Source organism: Mya arenaria, chromosome 14, assembly GCF_026914265.1.
Source record: "Mya arenaria isolate MELC-2E11 chromosome 14, ASM2691426v1".
Lineage (NCBI taxonomy): Eukaryota > Metazoa > Mollusca > Bivalvia > Myida > Myidae > Mya > Mya arenaria.
In genome coordinates, this window is record NC_069135.1 from 57734357 (window position 1) to 57755767 (window position 21411).

General features: G+C 34.6%; 2 protein-coding genes across 2 annotated transcripts in view; both read right to left on the minus strand.

Moving 5' to 3' along the window:
• LOC128216294 (dual serine/threonine and tyrosine protein kinase-like) overlaps positions 1-8399 on the minus strand; it is a 31725-nt gene extending 23326 nt beyond the window's left edge. Inside the window, exons 1-2 of the mRNA XM_052922859.1 lie at positions 8384-8399; positions 7421-7506 (exon numbers count right to left, since the gene is read on the minus strand). Of these exons, the coding sequence (XP_052778819.1) occupies positions 7421-7506; positions 8384-8399 (102 nt within the window). The remainder of the gene's footprint in view (positions 1-7420; positions 7507-8383) is intronic.
• A 9783-nt stretch (positions 8400-18182) lies between these two features.
• Positions 18183-20008, minus strand: LOC128216295 (uncharacterized). The gene is made up of 2 exons (XM_052922862.1): positions 19914-20008; positions 18183-19828 (listed from the first exon to the last, which is right to left on the minus strand). The coding sequence occupies exons 1-2, from the start codon at positions 20006-20008 to the stop codon at positions 18451-18453; spliced, it is 1473 nt and encodes a 490-aa protein (XP_052778822.1). The 3' UTR covers positions 18183-18450.
• Between the last annotated feature and the right edge of the window lie 1403 nt (positions 20009-21411).

Consider the following 21411-nt stretch of genomic DNA (forward strand, 5'->3'; position numbering starts at 1 on the left):
TCAAAACATTAACTTAAAGTTCTAAAATATTTCCCTTTTAATATTGAGTGCTTAGCACAAGTCACAACACATTTTTTATAGCTCTATATGTTTGCGTTGGGCAAGATCTGTAACATTAATTAGAAACAATATCCATGTTACAACTTATTTACTTCGAGGTCAGTTAAAACAACAGATTTACAGAACAAAATCTTACAAAACAAAAACATTTGAAAGATATTAAAAAAAATAAGTTATGCAATTGAACACACATAAATCTATAACACCACTTCACTAAATGTTTTATAATGGTTTAAAAATTTAAAATGAAACAATACCAATCATTACAAAATATGACATTTCTATGGTTTTGTCAGGAAGTCCAGAGTCCATGTATAACAGTTTTCACTTTTTATGTATACTCCTTGCCGGGTGATGCAATCATTAAAGATGATTCTTCTTCTTTAGGGTTCTTTTGTAAGTTTCAAATTTATTTATCACTGCAACATGACAAACTTTTTAAGCATCTAGTTTAGGTTAACCTACCCTATACAGGAACTGTTTTTCACTTCTTCTTTAATTAAGATGGCATAACTTTTTTAACAGTTTCCAAAATGGCATCTGTATCAATGTTGATGCCGACAGCAACTCACATGGAGGTTGTAACACAGGGTTGATTCTATACTGCAGTGCGGTAATATGTTCCTCCTATTTCCTCATTTTCTTTCTCAAATGGCGGTTGTCTTACACAATAAGTAAGGTCCCAGTATATTGCTTTATTCAGTCCTTGACATTCACAATTAGTCTCTGAAGACTGCAGTCCGTTTCCTTAATACATTTGATGACAAAGATGATTCGACCATGACATTTTCTTAACTGTTGAGGCTTATGTCTGAGACTTTGACATCCATCTTCCAACCTGAAAAATATTTCTAATATTGTTTTTTACTGCAAAAAAATGCCAATAACCTAAGGTGAGTTGGTTATTAAATCAGTGCGAATTTCAATGTCACAGGTATATTAATTAATGACCGCTTACTATATTTTTTTCGAACCAAAAAGCTCATTTTTATTGAGTCTGATTTTTTTTTAAAGATTCTCATTCCTGTCTGTCACCACCCACTCCAAAATGTTTTATTTGATGAATAATGGTAACTGCAAAAATAACCAAACTATACACAATAATCATGTTTAATTTTATTGAATTTGATTTTGTCATGGACAGTACATTCATAGGGTGTCACCTATGTGCATAGCAAATAAGTTCCACACATATGCCATATTTGTTTTTAAATCAGGATGAGAATCTTTCAATGTGCTTTAAAAAAACATCAACTTACTGAGGGATTTGGCAATTTATGGCTTAGAATGTTTTTCTCATTCTCTGTTTAATTAGATCTCCTTCACAGTAGTCTAGTTGATTCTTGTGTGGACTGACGATTTGTTTTTGCAAGCTCCTATAGGCTATAGGCTGGCTAAAATAGATGAAACAACACTTCAGTTTATTTGGCTGAACAGGTTAACAAAAATGTGAAAATAAAAGACAAACATGGCTCGTTAACTTAGCATCAAGTTTCTGAATAGACAAATTTATTAATTGGCAACACAGGATAAGTGATTTGAGATCATGAAAAATGTGATGTTTTGGTAAAAATATTGAAAATAATAACTATCATAAACTATGAAAGATAACTGACAACTGTTCCTACTTCTAGACAAAAACTAGCTCAACAGAAGTTTCATTAACAATTACCTTAAGAAACATATATAATAGTTGTTAAAAAATATATAACAATGAAGAATTAGCTGTATGCTACTCAAAAACACTCGCTAAACTGTGTTTCTACACAAACGTATTTTGTACATTTGTCGCGAAAACATATAACAAAGAACTTATTTGCTCACAACTTTTAAATGTTATAATGTCGTTTTAAACAATAATATTAGTGTAAAAGATAGTTATGAAAGTTATTTAATAACACCAATTACTTTGTTTTAACTTACCGAAAATCGAAGAAATATCACTTAATTTATTTGGCGCGTTGTCGAACACGGCTGAAGTTCGAAATTACCTCCGCCAGTGAAGAGCGTTCTCTAAAACGCGTAACCGTAAAAGAATAAGACTATTTTGTTATATATGTGAGGCAATCGATAACAAGTTGTCAAATTAATTGCAATATTTTCACATTCATAAAGATCGTTATCCTTTCAATTTTATTTTAATTTTATTTATAATTAATAAAGACGTAAGCGATCCGTAAGCGATACCGGAAGTGGGTGAGAAAAAAACATCAACACCGAACATTGGACATCGGATTGTGTCATTTTCAATGATTGTAGAGTCGTTTTAAGTTTAGTGAACCTGTAAACAATATACCTTAAACCTGTTTGACAACTAATTAACCAATGCTGGCAAAGATGTTTTGTAAATTAAAGTATTTTAGCAAATAGGGCAATTCAGGATATCTCTATATATTGCGTCAACCATCAAATTCGGACAGCCACAAATACGTATTCAATTAGACCATCAGCATGTTTTTCCTGGATTAATTTAATACTGTACCCTCACTGGTCTTCAATTCTATTAGTTGAAGTGTTATTTTTTATAACACTGTCTAATAGTGAGATCAATACCAGCTCCCATTGTGATTATCTCTATCTTGGACGATCTGATAAAAAAAAAAACAGGTAATAATATTTAATTGTTTATTTAAACAAATGTTTCAAACCTGAAATTTGCTGGATTTTTTTATTCCAGTTGATAGATACGCATGGAAACCCCACGTATTTATTGGCTATTGCCCTTGAATTATCCTAAATGGCTTTTTAAGTCTTAAGTTTTCATCCGATCTTCACCAAACAGTCACCACTTTCTCAATTCTCAACAGCCTGCCTTTTGCTGCCGCACCCTTCTGCTGGACGTCTAATATTTTGAATGGTTTAACAGTTCATCAAATTCATTAAACTTCAATGATTCAGGTTCATGAACTTAGGTTCATGAACAGTTTCATGGACTTGGAATGTTTTGATGAATTCTGTGCAAGAAAATTGATGATTTTTAATTTTAAATTTGACAATGTTGTAGAATTTTGTTAGAAGTAGAATAAATATTCAAGAACCTAAACATGTCCAGAATTCTGATTCTAGAAATTGAGCAAAGTTCCAGAATTTTAGAATTGTGTGGGTTCTTGAACTAGTGTTCTTCAAGTTTTCAGAATAAGCATCATTAAGAATTAATATTCTTGAATTGCTGGGGTTCTAGAACGTATGTTCTTGAATGTGTAAGGTGATTCTTGAATGATTCTAGAACTTCTAGAATAATTCTAAAACTGAACAAAATTCTAGAACATTTTTCGCAGGTTTTTTTAACCACATCTTAAAGTAATGTGTATATAGAACTCTTAAAGTACTTGTCATTTTAAAAGTCTGAATTGTTCAGTATGATACTTTTAAAAGTCCAGTATGATAATTAAAAGTCTGAATTTTTCAGACATTTAAATTACATTTGTCATGACATGTTGTATGATTTGTTTATTAAATATTTTCTAACCATTGCTCATATTTTATCTGGAACATAACTACAAAAGAAGTGAATGTAAATCATTCAAACTTTACGCATTGATAATGGTTATTATATTGAAGTATAATGCCCATATATTGTCTGTTCTGACCAATTATTTTAGAATGTCTTGTCTAAATTTAGTTGTAGTGGACATTAAAGGACCTGGTGAGGTTCCTTTTTTAAAGTCACAATTGTTTGACTGTGTTTTTGACATTTTTTAGTGTTATAACTTAACTAACATGCAGAAAATGAGTCTTGAATATGTCAGAAACATCTCAGACAAGTTTCATTTTAGGTGATTTTAAAAGTCTGAAACAATCAGAATTGAAACTGGTTGCATCTATTTTCAGTCTTTCTTCAGACATCCATTGAAGCTGAAAGAAGACTGAACCTTTGTTCTGAACATGTCAGTTTCTTTTCAGTACTTTTTCAGACATATTCTTTGAACCTGAAACAGGTCTGAATCTTGTCAGCACTGTTCAGCTTTTATTCAGACATCATTCAGATGCTAGATTTGGTTGTTCAGCAATGATTCAGTCACCAATTTTGCCGTAAGACTGAATTCAGCCTTCATTCAGCTTAATTCAGACAAACTTCAGACTTTCTGTTTCATGAGGGTGTGCAGCTTTAAATAGCATCTACGGCCAAAACAGTGTTCTAGTTGTAAGGTTCTGGTTGTAAGTTGAGATTATAATCTTAATGTCCAGGGGCGGGTTCAGGAATCAGCGTTAAAGGGGACATAACTAATAGGGGTGCAAACTTTTGACACCCATTTTAACCCTATTACCATAATTTATATGGCTTAAAATGTTTCAAGGAGGGTGGGGGGGGGGAAATTACTCCCCATAGAAATGTTTAACAATCCAAATGGTGCATTTTGACGGTATTTTATTACTTTTATTCTCAAATATCAACATATAAAAAAAAATTGGGGGGGGGGGGGGGGAAGTGGGCGCAGGGTAATATTTTGCACTTTTTCAAGTGGTGGAATAATGAATGGAAAACCCCATTTAACAACAAGGTCATATTGTTTTGTTTCCTTAATCATGGTTTTAACTAATTAATTACTAGCTTAAGTGTAGTACTTATAAATATTTCACAAAATAACAAAACTATGACATATTAAAGCTGCACTCTTACAGAATGAACGTTTTGCCATTTTTTTTTAATTTTTGTCTAGGAACAAGCAAATTGTAGCAAAAATTAATGGAAACTAGTTATATAAGACTGCTGAAAAAAGTAGATCACAGATTTTTATATTTTAGTTCAAAAATTGATGTTTTATGCATTTTTACTTTAATTTTCAAACGGAAATATGAAAATCTACAATCTGACTTTTTGTCAGCAATCTTATATCATTGGTTTGCAGATATTTACGCAAAAATTTGCTCTTTCCAAGACAAAAGAGTTGTAAAATGGTATATCTGTGAGAGTGCAGCTTTAAGTTAATTTCTCTTTACCATTTAAATTTCATTTTTTTTTTGGCTCATATCAACAGGGGCTTATAAGTAAAAAGAACAATAATAGTTATTTCCTGATATTTGTTAAAGTTGCACTTTCACAGATTAAACGTTTTGACAACTGTTTTATTTTTTGTTTTCGTACGAGCCAATTTATGTGAAAGTGCAAGAAAACTAGTGTTATAAGACTGCTGACAAAACATCAGATTGCAGATTCTCATATTAGGTTCAAAAAATGATGTTTTATGCATTTTTCTTAAACCATCAGTTACACTTAGCCATAAAATAATAATTTTTGGACGTAAATATGTAAATCTGCCATCTGATATTTTGTCAGCAGTCTTATATCACTGGTTTACAGATATTTACGTGGAAATGGACTCATTCCATGCCAAAAAAATAAGAAGGTTGTCAAAATGGTAAATCTGTGAGAGTGCAGCTTTAAAAGAAACCAAACATGTTTTTTGAAAAGAAGAACAGATTTTGGAATGTATGTACATTGAATAGAATTGAATTGATTACAGAAAAAACAGTATGGAAGAAATAAATGCCATAATGATATTGTAGTATGAAATTAAATAATCATAAAAAACGGCGCATTGATTTTAAAATATATATATAACGCCTCCAACATAAATGACGCAACGCCATTGGTCCAGGACTGGTCACATGGTGACCCCATATTATTACATATATTGGGTCACCAAATTCATATCTTACCAAAATGGCGTCATTATTTTTCCGATTCCAATGAATGAATGAAACATTTCACATGTAAACAGATTTTTCCATATTGGGTCACCAAATTTATATCGTACCAAAATGGTGTCTATTTTCTGATTCCAATGAATATTTTTATGGATATTAATGAAACATTCAAACATGTAAACAGGTTGTCAACACGATATATATGTTATGGGGCTTATTAAATAGGTGACGTGATATGGGATATTCTGGGCACATGAAACCATATTCGGGTTCGAGCTTTGCTTTCATCCAATATGGTTTCCTTTTCCCCGTATATCCCATATCGGGTCTCCTACTAACCCCGTAACCTATATTACATAGACAGGTCAGGTAAAATTATAATAAAACCTCCAAGGCAATTTTAGATATATGGCTAATCACCTTTGTCATTTATATGTATTAAGACTTTATGCATCAATTATCAATAATATACAACTCTTTAATTAAAATGATAACAAGCAATGCACGAAACTTGTCCAAATATTGGGTTAATTTGTTAGTGTGGTAATCACGCTTGGTGATCAGACCTTGTCCAAATGCTGGGTTATACAGCGGTCAACACAACCATGGTCAATACTGATGGACAAAGAAAATAGTGGCTTAAAGCTGCACTCTCACAGATTGACCATTTTAACAACTTTTTTTCTTTTTTGTCTTGGAAAGAGCAACTTTTTGCGTAACTATCTGCAAAACAATGATATAAGATTGCTGACAAAAAATCAGATCGTATATTTGCATATTTCCTTTCGAAAATTAATGTTTTATGGCTTAAACCGATAGTAACGGTTTAAGAAAAATGCATAAAAAATCAATTTATGAACTTATATGCGATATGATTTTTTTGTCAGCAGTCTTATATAACTGGGTTCCATGGATTTACGCAAAAATTGTCTCGTTCCAAGACAAAAACTAAAAAAGTTGTCAAAACGAACGTTCAATCTGTGAGAGTGCAGCCTTAAAGGGACTTAATTCACAGTCAGAAAAACGACAACAAAAAATAATAATTCATGTGAATTGCTAAGTTCCCTATACGAGCATAATTGTGGCTAGAATGGTCTCCTGCTCTACTGGTGTTGTTTTTTCAGTCAATAAAGGGAAATAATTCAAACTTTACTAAAGCCAGAGTTTAGCCCTTGCTACCCATGTGCATATTGTTTCTTGCAACGTACGGTCTAAGTTTCATGTGAATAACTTAAATGGCTTCACAATTCTTTGTGTTATTTCGAAGGTGAAGGTTTATGTATTTGCAAGCCATTACGATGACACCTTGAATGCTATCACCAAAAACTCGACTGTTTTCTTCGGAATACCAACAAGCTAAGAATGTTTAAACAAATTACATAAACTTTAGTTGCACTAATCGTTTTAGAGGGGTCTCTTTGTTTTTGGTTAACACATTAACTTCCCATATCAGAGTGATAGCAATATTAGAATGGGCTGATCAACCATTCAATAACTACTATGCCAATAAGTTACAATGCTATTAAATTTAACCCACAATTTTTTTTGAACTTTGTCATTTAAAACACAGCATAAAACAGTTACATGACATTCACAGATCACGTGAAAGAAATAATATACTTGCACTAAAGTGCTTGTGAATAGTCTTATTATCGCAGGCTTTGGGTGCCTCAACTATTACGAGTAAAATATGTCGCATGCGATAACATACCTGTTTGAGTGCCTCTGTGGTGGAGTTGCTATCCGGGTGTTCCTGTTCGACTCTTTCGAGGCTTTCAAGGCATCGGGTCACCGTACCTGGAAAAAACAAAGATGTTACGATTTCATTTATATTTTCAATGAACATTTTCAGCTTGCGTTTGATTAGTATATTTGTTTTTCTTTTAAATGTTGTTAACATATCGATTCACTTTGAAGTAAATTTTAGGGTTTTAGGTACATCAATTGATCTGTTATAGATGTGCTACTTTAACCATTTTCCCGATATCGTACAATTTTCCCTGACTTAGGGGTTTTGGACAAATTTCTGACCGATTTTTAACCATTTTCTGTTACTGAAATTGGTCCGGCATGGTCAAAACCGGTCAAGACAGCAAATTGTTGGTTTTTTGGAGGCCTGATTATTATACTTATAGCTGACGGTGTTGGCATGTGAGAACATTGATGTTCAATAAGGCTGTTGCTTTTACAAATTTATCTATTATCAAAAAGTTTGAGCTAATCTCATTATTTTTGGTTTTCAGTAAATTGCGTAATATAAACTTCTTTAAGAGTGTTTATACTTAAGATATAAATTATCTTTATGATAATTACATACACCATTTTTCATCTATCAAAATTCAATTTAAGTATTATTTTGGCTAATTGAAATAAGAAGTTTCGAAGAATTGCCAGGGGCCTCAGGTTTAGTCAGCAACATCTGTCATCTGACTTGTAATTATAATTTCCTCCAACCACAAACGTGCAGTATATTTTTTATGATAGCACTGTAATTTATCCGCATGCTAGTTACTGAATGCTTTAACTCCACCTCTGCATGCTAGTTACTGAATGCTTTAGCTTCACCTCTGTATGCTAGTTTCTGAATGCTTTAGCTCCACCTCTGCATGCTAGTTACTGAATGCTTTAGCTCCGCCTCTGCATGCTAGTTACTGAATGCTTTAGCTCCGCCTACGTGTTTCCATTCCCATATTGATGTTGTAATAATGTAAAGATTGTACAACAAAGTTACCCTATTACCAAGGTTGTGAAGTGCATTGTTAAGTGTATACTAGTTTAGGCCGATAATCCATGGGCACACTTTCCATGTCTACTGTCTGCATCCATTGGCTGCTGTCGACATTTTAAAATGGACACCATTTGCCATTGTGTGACTTAAGCAGACACAGATCAGACTCTGGTCGGAATTGGGCAAGTAAAAGCAGGTACCATGAACAGACCCAACAGTATTAATCTGGTTTGATATTATTCTATGCAGACAGTTGACACGAATAGCGAGTACTTGGAATATCAGCATTAGTCATCAACTTCTGGTTATTTAACTTGGACATGTTATAGCTATGACATGCGATGTCTCACGTTTTTTTTAGCAAAAAATGGAAAAAGTCTTTAAAAAAAGGGCTTTCATTTCTGAAAAATCAGACGCGTAAATAATTCAAACAATACAAAACAAACATAATTAAAGCATCAGCACAAACATTCATATTCCATAAGATTCATTTATATTTATTTCTTTTTCTTTTTGGGGAAAAAAATGTCTCAAAACAGAGCAAAAATATACTTTTTTTAAAATAAGGTGGAGCTGAATTCTAGCCACTGTTAACAAAGGTGAACATTTAAGCCCTGGGTCAACATGTGCACCAAGTTTCATATTGATATCTTATTGTCATTTCAACATGTACACCAAGTTTCATATTGATATATTATTATCATTGTCAACATGTGCCAAGTTTCATATTGATATTCTATTTTCAAAGTCAACATGTGCACCAAGTTTCATATTGATATCTTATTGTCAAAGTCAACATGTGCACCAAGTTTCATATTGATATCGTATTGTCAAAGTCAACATGTGCGCCAAGTTTCATATTGATTTCGTATTGTCAAAGTCAACATGTGCACCAAGTTTCATATTGATATCTTATTGTCAAAGTCAACATGTGCGCCAAGTTTCATATTGATATCTTATTGCCAAAGTCAACATGTGCGCCAAGTTTCATATTGATATCCTATTGTCAAAGTCAACATGTACACCTAGTTTCATATTGATACCTTATTGTCAAAGTCAACATGTGCGCCAAGTTTCATATTGATATTCTATTTTCAAAGTCAATATGTGCACCAAGTTTCATATTGATATCCTATTGTCAAAGTCAACATGTGCACCAAGTTTCATATTGATATCTTATTGTCAAAGTCAACATGTGCGCCAAGTTTCATATTGATTTCTTATTGTCAAAGTAAACATGTGCACCAAGTTTCATATTGATATCTTATTGTCAAAGTCAACATGTGCACCAAGTTTCATATTGATATCTTATTGTCAAAGTCAACATGTGCGCCAAGTTTCATATTGATATCTTATTGTCATTGTCAACATGTGCGCCAAGTTTCATATTGATATCCTATTGTCATTGTCAATATGTGCGCCAAGTTTCATATTGATATCTTATTGTCAAAGTCAACATGTGCGCCAAGTTTCATATTGATATCTTATTGTCAAAGTCAACATGTGCACCAAGTTTCATACAAATATATTATTGTCATTGTCAACATGTGCGCCAAGTTTCATATTGATATCCTATTGTCAAAGTCAATATGTGTACCAAGTTTCATATTGATATCCTATTTTCAAAGTCAATATGTGCACCAAGGTTCATATTGATATCTTATTGTCAAAGTCAATATGTGCACCAAGTTTCATATTGTTATCTTATTGTCATTGTCAACATGTGTGCCAAGTTTCATATTGATATCTTATTGTCATTGTCAATATGTTTACCAAGTTTCATACTGATATCTTATTGTCATTGTCAACATGTGCGCCAAGTTTCATATTGATATCTTATTGTCATTGTCAACATGTGTGCCAAGTTTCATATTGATATCTTATTGTCATTGTCAACATGTGCACCAAGTTTCATATTGATATCTTATTGTCATTGTCAATATGTGCGCCAAGTTCCATATTGATATCTTATTGTCATTGTCAACATGTGAACCAAGTTTCATATTGATATCTTATTGTCAAAGTCAACATGTGCACCAAGTTTCATATTGATATCTTATTGTCAAAGTCAACATGTGCGCCAAGTTTCATATTGATATCTTATTGTCATTGTCAACATGTGCGCCAAGTTTCATATTGATATCCTATTGTCATTGTCAATATGTGCGCCAAGTTTCATATTGATATCTTATTGTCAAAGTCAACATGTGCGCCAAGTTTCATATTGATATCTTATTGTCAAAGTCAACATGTGCACCAAGTTTCATACAAATATATTATTGTCATTGTCAACATGTGCGCCAAGTTTCATATTGATATCCTATTGTCAAAGTCAATATGTGTACCAAGTTTCATATTGATATCCTATTTTCAAAGTCAATATGTGCACCAAGGTTCATATTGATATCTTATTGTCAAAGTCAATATGTGCACCAAGTTTCATATTGTTATCTTATTGTCATTGTCAACATGTGTGCCAAGTTTCATATTGATATCTTATTGTCATTGTCAATATGTTTACCAAGTTTCATACTGATATCTTATTGTCATTGTCAACATGTGCGCCAAGTTTCATATTGATATCTTATTGTCATTGTCAACATGTGCGCCAAGTTCCATGTTGATATCTTATTGTCATTGTCAACATGTGCACCAAGTTTCATATTGATATCTTATTGTCATTGTCAATATGTGCGCCAAGTTCCATATTGATATCTTATTGTCATTGTCAACATGTGAACCAAGTTTCATATTGATATCTTAGTGTCTTTGTCAACATGTGCGCCAAGTTTAATATTGATTTCTTACTGTCAACATCAACATTTATACTAAGTTTCATATTGATATCTTATTGTCATTGTCAAAATGTGCACCAAGTTTCATATTGATTTCTTACTGTCAACATCAACATTTATACTAAGTTTCATATTGATATCTTATTGTCATTTGTCAACTTGGGTACTAAGTTTTATATTGATATCCTAATATTTTTACATTTTCAACATTGTTATTATAATCAATATAAAACAATTTTCACAATAATGATTAAGACACAATAACCAGTGACTGCAGGCTACGAAAACACTTATTTAACATTTTTTGTCACAACATCTTAAAATAATTTTATGTGCCAGTACTTTATATCATGCTTTACAAAGGCAAAATAAAAAGGGCTTTTTGCAATTTAAAATCTTATCATAAACCTAAGAGTCTGTAGGTTTGATCCCCACCAGGAGATCAAGCTTTCTCCCACCTCAGATAAGTAGATCCAAAAATTTTATCATGCTAGGAATTCTTATCGTGCCCACGAACTCCTTTTTAATGGTCACCACTTTGTAATTACCTCCCTTTTTGAAGACTGTAGTATCATAGAAACTTTGTCTCGTGGCAATATTTACAATGCTTATTAATTATATCTTGCTTCAAAAGTCACGCACCTTTCAAGAAATAATGCTTCACTCTCCTCAAAACTAATTAAAGAGCGATTTGACTATTTACATAATCTGAATCACTGCGCACATAACCATGACAACCACGAATTATCACATATCCATACGCATTTATTTTCACAAAGCAGAGTTCCAGCAAAAATACATTTTTACCTAATTTTGTTTAACTGAGGTGGGAGAAACCTCGTTTCCGCAAATCACCCTACACTCGGGTTGGAATGAACCTATCTTACACTAACGGCCATGGAAGATACTTATATTCTCATGGCTTCGTGAAATGTACACCAATAGTATGTTTTAACCAAGGAAAGGGTCCATGGAGTAATTCTATAAGCGAAACAATTTCATCGAAATCGACCATAAAATAAATTAGTATAAACTAAACTAATTGAACATTTACTGAACATAAGCTTTTCAGCAACTGCAACAAGTTACCAATCATTGGGTCCTCATTTGGAGATGGCAGTCCTGGTGGTAAAATTGAAAAAAAAAATTAAATAAGGTTAATGAGACGATGTGGCGAAGATGTTCACGACATGAGAGCAAGCGCAGTCACCATGAAACAACTAATTGATTTATTATTGTGTTTTAAATGTTGCACTCTGGGAACTACTATACAAAACTGTTCTTAATAATGCAAAAGATAATGTAGAATATTGACATGGGGATGGGGGGGGTATATTTTTTCATCCCACTGGATATGTTCTTGCTTGTTGCACCTTTCAAAATATAAACTTGACAATTTAAGGCTTCTTTAGAGGAAATACTGTATTTGCCGATTTGAGACCATCTGGTGTCTATTCCCTTTAAAGGTCTTAGTAAGTATTTACTAAAATAGATTAAAGTTTAATGCTACGCAGAACCAAACTAATTTTGGTAAATGCATACTAAAAAAAACATAATGAGCTGAGCATATGAAATTATATATTCTTACCGGCCCAGTCTCTTTTTGAATCTACAAATTCACCTGATTAAAATCGATAAAGGCTGACTTATTGATCTACAAAAATAACTTTACACAGATTTGAAAATTAATGCCATCCCATTAGACAAAATATAATTTCGGACACTAATTAGGGCCGAGACTGTATTTAAGTGATACTCAAGATGTCAAGATTTCCTTCCCACACACACAAGTATTATGTCATGACTTTTTTTAGATCATCTTAATATCATGATTTAATGTATATATCATTGTATTTACAAGTGGCAAACACTGCAATTTGATATCATGCACACTCATGGCATAAGTTTGACGTTTATTACTATCATAAACATAATGTTCAAATAAAAATAAAGCTTTGATCAGTCAAAATTGACAAAGGGTAAAACACTAAAAAATTCTTTTATATTTAAGTAAGCTATCATCCTCAAAAGCTTTTGCAATTTTTCAAAAACGACAAAGTTGTTTAAATTTTATACATAAACTTCCGTAAATTTCAACCAATTAAGGTGCATAGAACATTTGCTAATTACAATTGGAAGGACGACTTCTGAATTGTATGTTATATTTTAGTGTTTACATCCTCAAAACAGGTGCTTTCATAAGATAAGTGGGGATAAATTGAAGATGTAGATGATATTGAACTTTTAACCTATGAACGAGGAAAAGCAATAAATTGTGTGGTTATGTGTTAAACAAGACTGTTTACCGCCTTTAAATATTGGTTAAAGCTGCACTCTCACAGATTGAACGTTTTGACAACTTTTTTTAATTTTTGTCATGGAACGAGCCAATTTTTGCGAAAAGTTATGGAAACCAGTTATATAAGACTGTTCACGCAAGTTTATTCCTGATTAAACTGCTTTAACAGCAATGCGGACAGTACGTGCAGCCCGCGCTTACCCCAACCACATTGTTTTTCCTTATAACACTGCTTTAACAGCAATGTGGACAGTATCTGCAGCCCCCGCTTACCCCAACCCCATTTAAATTCCTGATTACACTGTTTAAACAGCAATGCGGACAGTACCTGCAGCCCGCGCTTACCCCAACCCCATTTTTATTCCTGATTACATTGTTAAAACAGCAATGCGGACAGTACCTGCAGCCCCCGCTTACCCCAACCCCATTTTTATTCCTGATTACACTGCTTTAACAGCAATGCGGACAGTACCAGCAGCCCGCGCTTACCCCAACCCCATTTTTATTCCTTATAACACTGCTTTAACAGTAAAGCGGACAGTACGTGCAGCCCCGCTTACCCCAACCCCATTTTTAATCCTCATTACACTGCTTTAACAGCAATGCGGACAGTACCTGCAGCCCGCGCTTACCCCAACCCCATTTTTAATCCTGATCAGACTGCTTTAACAGCAATGCGGACAGTACGTGCAGCCCGCGCCTACCCCAACCCCATTTTTATTCCTTATAACACTGCTTTAACAGCAATGCGGACAGTACGTGCAGACCCCGCTTACCCCAACCCCATTTTTATTCCTGATTACACTGCTTTAACAGCAATGCGGACAGTACCTGCAGCCCGCGCTTATCCCAACCCCATTTTTATTCCTGATAACACTGCTTTAACAGCAATGCGGACAGTACGTGCAGCCCCCGCTTACCCCAACCCCATTTTTAATCCTCATTACACTGCTTTAACAGCAATGCGGACAGTACGTGCAGTCCCCGCTTACCCCAACCCCATTTATATTCCTGATTACACTGCTTTAACAGCAATGCGGACAGTACCTGCAGCCCCCGCTTACCCCAACCCCATTTTTATTCTTAATTACACTGCTTTAACAGCAATGCGAACAGTACCTGCAACATTAAACGCACATTATTGTCTCCGACGGTACTGATTTATGACCTAGACACGCTTTATGGATGTGACCCAATTCACAAGTGCTTTTTTTCCGGACAACATTGCTTATGAAGCAAGAGTGGCATTTTAGAACAATGCCCACAATACCCGCTCTATTTGCACACACCATTGTTCCTTGGGGGAAAACCCCTAAACCCCCAACCCCCACCATGCCAACACTTCAAACCAAATAAACGTCTCTTCTGAAGGAGGGGCGCAATTTAAAAGATTGCGAACCTAAGTTACGCAACCTAACGTCAAATCGTGGATTCGCTCCTTAATGATGCCTTCTCAAGACATGTGGACAATCCTTGCAGCATTTTACGCCCCCCCCCCCCCCCCTCTCGTCCCATCGACTCGAATAATGAATTCCGACCCGGGCGGATACGCTGTGCGGCTGGTGACAAACCCCCATTATTTTTCTTTCGGATCACTTTGCTAATGCAGCCAGAGTTGCCTTCTTGCGGGTTTTGTTGATCGACCTTTATATACTAGTACCTTTATTTCAATTACACATGCTTATTATGTGTATGCATCCGCACAAAATGTGGGAGTCCCTTAAGGATTTCGTTTAGATCAGCAGACTTGTTTTGGCGACATAACTGTAGGTGTAATGCCTTTAAAATGTCTTTGTAAAGGGATCAAAGTTCCCAAACTTTCTTTTGAATCATAATAATCGTTTTATATAATAAATCCTTGGTTCAATATCATTGTTATATTTATGCATAATTATGTATAATTAATTATTGCCTTAATTGATTAAAACTAAGAGTACACATTTGATTCGTGTACAGATCATAAACGACATTTTGGCGCTTTTTAATGGCCACGTAGCTATTAATTAAAAATATATTATGTGTTTAAGAAATATATTTGTTTTAAGTGGACACGTATCGCATGCTGTTTGTTTATGTGTTGATCATCAAGACTTATGAATTCAAAACAATTCAGCATTTGATAATAAAAAAGTATTTTTGCATCAACCTTTATTGTGCGCCTTTAACTGAAAAACCACACGAAAAACTACATGTATTATCAAGGTAACTGCTGTTTATCTCTGCTTGATTCTTCCACATATGAAGAAGACCCTTGCTTACAGGGTTTATCTAGGTGTCCAGTGAATGTAGTAATCATATAACTGAGTCTTTTGAAGTTGTAGTAAAACTATTGAAGCTTCTTAAAGGCACATGGATAAAACGGCCCGTATACTTTTTATTTATTTCCACATTAAAGAGAGAATAATTCATACATACACTTAACAACTTTTCTAACGCTACCAGTAGCATTTTCGCAATAACTTTAAAACTACCGAAAGGAATTGAATAATATTTTCAGGAAATATAGATTAATACAGAGGACATTGTTTGATATAAAATTTACAATAAAATAAGTCTAAAAGTTAACAGATTTTATTAGTTATCCAATGAAACCCCTTTTTTCAAAGTCGCAAATTTAGCCAACTATTCAGTACTCCACATTATTAACTGTATTCTTGCAAATTTATAATAAATAAATTTCGTTTTTATAATCGCTGTTATTATTATATTTTAATGTGATTTTATATTTATTCCCCCCCCCCCAAAAAAAAAAACAACAACAAAAAACCCGATAAATAACTGTTTAATTGCTCATGTGGGCATCGATTTTATTTTTCCAAGAACTCGTTTTTAGAGGCGCAGTGCACGTGAAACTTGTGCTTACTGGTAAGTAATACATGTACTTTCTAAGTAGTCTAAAAATAAACGGTTAAATTCATGGACATTGACATTTGCATCAGTTATTAGGAAATATTTTTGAAATGCCGAAACTGTCAAACCAAGAAAGAGCAAGAGGGATTGGTCTATTTGAAGGTGGTGCGAGTTACAATGTTGTAAGTGTTCGTTTACTTATTTTTTGCCAGTCATTATAATTTCGTTTTCGATCAGACTTTAAAAAAAAAGATATTAAATATAACTTAGGCCATTTTCAGAAACCTGCAAATTTCGTTCATTTTCAGGTTGCAAGAATGCTGAACGTGCACCGCACATCAGTTATACGTTTGCTTCGTAAATACAGAACGACAGGCTTTGTCCGAGACCTGCCACGCCAGCCAAGAGGACGAGCTACTACAAGAAATCAGGACAGAAACATTCTGAATACACACCTTCAAGACAGGCGACGTCGAGCTACTGATGCATCGAAGGTAACAGTTGGAACGCATGGTCGCCCTTTCAGCGCCCAGACTGTGCGAAGGAGGTTGAGGGAAAATGGTGTACGCTGCAGACGCCCATTTCATGGGATTATCTTAACTGATCAGCACAAACTAACCCGTTTACGATGGGCTCGTCGTCACTTACGAATGACCAGAGCGGACTGGGCGGCTGTATTATTTACCGATGAATCACGCTTTAATTTATACGATAAAGATGGTCGTGTACGAATTTACCGAATGAGAAATGAACGATTCAGAGATAGCTGTATAGTCGGAAAGACACCATTTGGCGGGGGTTCCGTAATGATTTGGGGAGGGATGTCAATGAACACAAAAACTGTTGCCGTCAGAATTCACGGTAATTTAAATGCTGACAGGTACATTAATGAGATTTTGCTTCCCGTTTGTATTCCTCATATACGGAATAATAGAGGCATGCGATTGTTACAGGATGGGGCACCATGCCACACAGCACGTCGCACAGCAGCTGTTCTAGCTGCTCACAGGGTAAATGTTCTGCCAATGCCATCCCGCTCGCCGGACCTCAATCCGATTGAGCATATCTGGGATGTAGTCGGTAAGGCTGTCAAAAGAAGAGCTCCACAGAATCTGAGGCAACTGGAACAGTTTGTCATGGAGGAGCGGAACCGTGTTTCTCAGGCCACTTTTCGAAATTACGTCTTGTCCATGCGCAGCCGCTGCAGCAGGGTGGTCATGCAAGCAAATGGTGGTCATATCAAGTATTAAATAATGCCGAGAGTACATGACTAAAACACTGGATACTTAATGTAATCGAGCTTGAAAAAAGCTTTAAAGATGGTAATTTAAGTACAAATACACAATTTAGTTAAGTGTGTCATACAAGGTGGACAGCGTGTTGTTGCGTTTCTTTCAATGTGTCGGAATGACACGCGTCATGTGATATATATTTTTACATTTACGTTATACAAAGATGGTGATAACAATTTACATGTTTATTAAATCTACTGATAATTTTGTTCTTAGCATTCCAAGGACTTTTTCAAGATTGGGGACCTTGACTTTCATTTTATTAGTAATTGTATTTATCCGATAAATTTTGCAACTTTGCAAAGTGGGGGTTGTATCGAATAAAATACAAAATCTTCAAAATACGGAAATGTCTGTTGTTTGTTTTCCACCAAACACTGTCTGGTACATTTCTTTAACTGCCCTGAAAATTTCACGCAATTATCCTCAGTAGTTTTTAAATTATTGCGAAAAGGCTACTGGTAGCGTTAGAAAAGTTGTTAAGTGTATACATACGCACTCATACTAGATATATAACATATGTGAATAACATTTTGAAATCAAGATTGATATAGTTGAATAAAATGCGCACGATCAACATTATAACGTTGTAGCAAAAAGCAAGCGTAATACGTAACATATAAATGTATATGTATGTTAAAGCAAATATGACTCGTGTGTTAAAGTGAACAATCTTTATCCGTGTTAACTAATACTAACACAAAATGTTTAAGTTAAAAAAAAACAGTTATAATAATGATCTCTTTCGTTACTTGTAAGTGAATCTATTGTTATTGTTTATCGTACGTTGATAACGAGAAGCGTGTCTTTGTATCCGCCGACAACCAGGGAGGAAGTACGACTGCTGGAGTACACAGCTCGAGGGTAGTGCACTCCGTCTTGTTTCCTTGCCAGTGTGGCCAACTTCGTCTTCCCGTCCTTGTCAACCTGCAGCACTGTGTCGGAATTATAGCAGCAGACGAACACGTGTCCAGCAGTTGTCACGTGTACTCCCCAAGGTCCCCTCAAGTCAGGATCAGTGAATGTGGTCAGCTTGTTGCCGAGGTTGTCCAGGGTGATAAGTTGATCGTTTGAGAAGTTTGTGATGTAGATAGTCTTCCCGTCGTTACTGATGGCAATTCTCTCCACCGTGTCACCACCGGTCTTATCCTCGTACAGCTTCTTCACCTGCTTCCCCGTCATCGTATAGACGTACAGCGCGGTGCGTGATGAAATGTAAAGGTTGCTCCCGTGATGAGCTGCGCCGTAACATTCATGGGAGAAACTTAACTTTCTCGTAGTCACAAGTTTCCCTTTTGTAATGTTAATGAAATGAAGTTCATGTCTATCATCATTGTTAACACAAACGGCAACCTCATTCCCGCCAATGTGGCACACGTCAAATGGATACTTAGGAACATCACAGTGGTCGACAACCCTGTACTCCTGGTCCAGGAGTTTCACTTTACTGTTTTTTGGGTCTGTAATAACAATCTCTCCACCAGGCAGTCCACATATCCCTTCAATATCACAGTTATATTTGTCTGAACTCATCTTCACGTTGTACTCCTTGTAACCTTCTGTAGCAAATACATGATCTCGCGGGAATAGCGATGAACGTGGTTGTGCACCAAAAACATTCGATTCATTTAACTCTCCAAATGTCTTCATCGAAGACAAGTTATCTTCTATTCCATTATGTTTACCAAAAGTTAAATCGTATTTGACAACACTTGACATGTTTTGCAGAATTTCTTTTGCTTGTTTGATTTTTTCTTCACATTTTTTGAAACCAATATATAGGGGTGGTTCGCCTGATGAGTCTTTGCTTTGTATGTCATCTATGATGTTCTTTAATTCATCGTGCATCTGTGTGCAGGATTCCATATCTTTCTTAATGGACAGCTCCTGATCAGCTACCAGACGGTCTAATTCTTGAACGGTTGTTTTCTCCATCTTGTCAAGAATGCCGTTGATCATTTTACGAATTGCTTTGATTTCATCAACAATGGCTGTTCGAGTCTTCCTCAATGAGGAACTATTTTTCTTTCGGTCGTTTTTCATATCTTCTATCTGCTTCCTAAGAACAGCAACCTGTTGAGGTAGTTGGCGAAACCCGGGATCTTTGCGGATGTCCCTTGCAACGTCTGGAATGTGCTCTATTGATGAACATAGTCTGCAATGAAAGAAGGAAAACTTGTTTTTCATGAAGACGCTTGTTTATAACATTTTTCTGAAATCACTTCAATTTAAATACTTACATTTCGTCGTCGTTTTCGTCGTCTTGCAAACAGATAGACAGGCCTCCAGACGGTAGGTAATCACGGTCAAATACCGGCGTTGCCTGTATCGACATACGCAGGCGATGCCGTTCAGTGGCAGGCGCTGCCTGTACCGATTCAGGAATTCATCGATAGCTTAAATCATCGTTTTTTTGAAGAAAAAAAAATGTTTGTTGTTAATTAAGACTATATTCATTAGAATAAAAATATGAATTTGAAAGGAATAATATTTAAAGATAAAAATATATAATTGCATGAACAGCTACTACCACGTCTGCGTGTCTTCAATTTGTCTATGAAAATTTACTGCGGACAATTTCGAGGGAATAATTGTTGTATTTAAAATAATTTTAAAAAATTGCGAAAATGATCATGTTATTTTCGAAATCACTAACAGAAGCTGGTCATAACAGTATACAACTTGCTATGATTAAAAAGACCCGTCAAATAATGTATCGTTTTTGCACTTCTATTTAACACTTTGTCATATCGCATGTACCGATTGCTAAGTGTTGGAATCTTTCTAAGCATTTTGACATTATATCAACATCATTGAAATTAAATTAACAAGGTACTTTTCAATTCAATTTACCTTATTTCAACATATAAAAGTACAAACACTGCTACTTTTCCACTCCTATTGAATATCCTATTTATATACAAGAACATTGCAAATTCGCGGGCCCGTGTACATCTCCACAAAAAATGATGGGTGCATAAAAAATGAGATCTAAATGAGCAAATTACTGATAACAAAACTGTGCCATACACTTCATATGTATATATAGATTGATTTCCATGTTTCACGCGTATGCGGCTTGGTGTTTTACTGTACCCAATTTCCATAGACCGGAAAGGCGGTAAAGATCATAAAGCACCGCTTACAGATAGTGATCTTCAATTCTTTAAAGGGTCATATAAAAATTGGTTGACGGGAAATATGTCAGCATCAGGCTGTATTGTGTTTGGTACTGAAATTGAAATCTCGGATGACATGCTACATGTTGAGAATGTTTTTAATACAGTTATAATTGGTTGTAATTTTAAACAAAATATTGTTTTTGTTGTTTGAAACATTCTGTAACATAAGTTTTCACAATTCTAAGGCTATCTTTTTATTTCAGTTTAAGATAAAAAATAGTTTCACCCACAGATCACCATAATTAATAATTTTCACGAGTAAGAATGTAAATTATCATGTTCGCGAGTGAAATATATTTTGAATATTTCTTATGTATTTCAAATGGTTTTTAAGAAATTGAATCCATTTACCAGTGCTTTGTGACGTGATTTTCATCACGCCATGATGATTATGGTGTTTAACTGTGAAATGTATGACAGTTCATGACTTCTTTTATATCTAATAATGACTTAACAATTACCTATTATGTAAATATTGATAAAGTTACGTACCTTTACCTCAATTAATTTTGAGATGAATGTTCTATTGTTCAGATCTCATACATTTTCAAGTATA

Bases quoted from the DNA above. Each gene is read 5' to 3' on its own strand.
- LOC128216295 (XM_052922862.1), bottom strand. From the start codon at position 20,008: ATGTCGATACAGGCAACGCCGGTATTTGACCGTGATTACCTACCGTCT. The intron at 19,829-19,913 runs GTAAGTATTTAA...CTTTCATTGCAG, and splicing joins GACGAAAACGACGACGAAAT to ACTATGTTCATCAATAGAGC.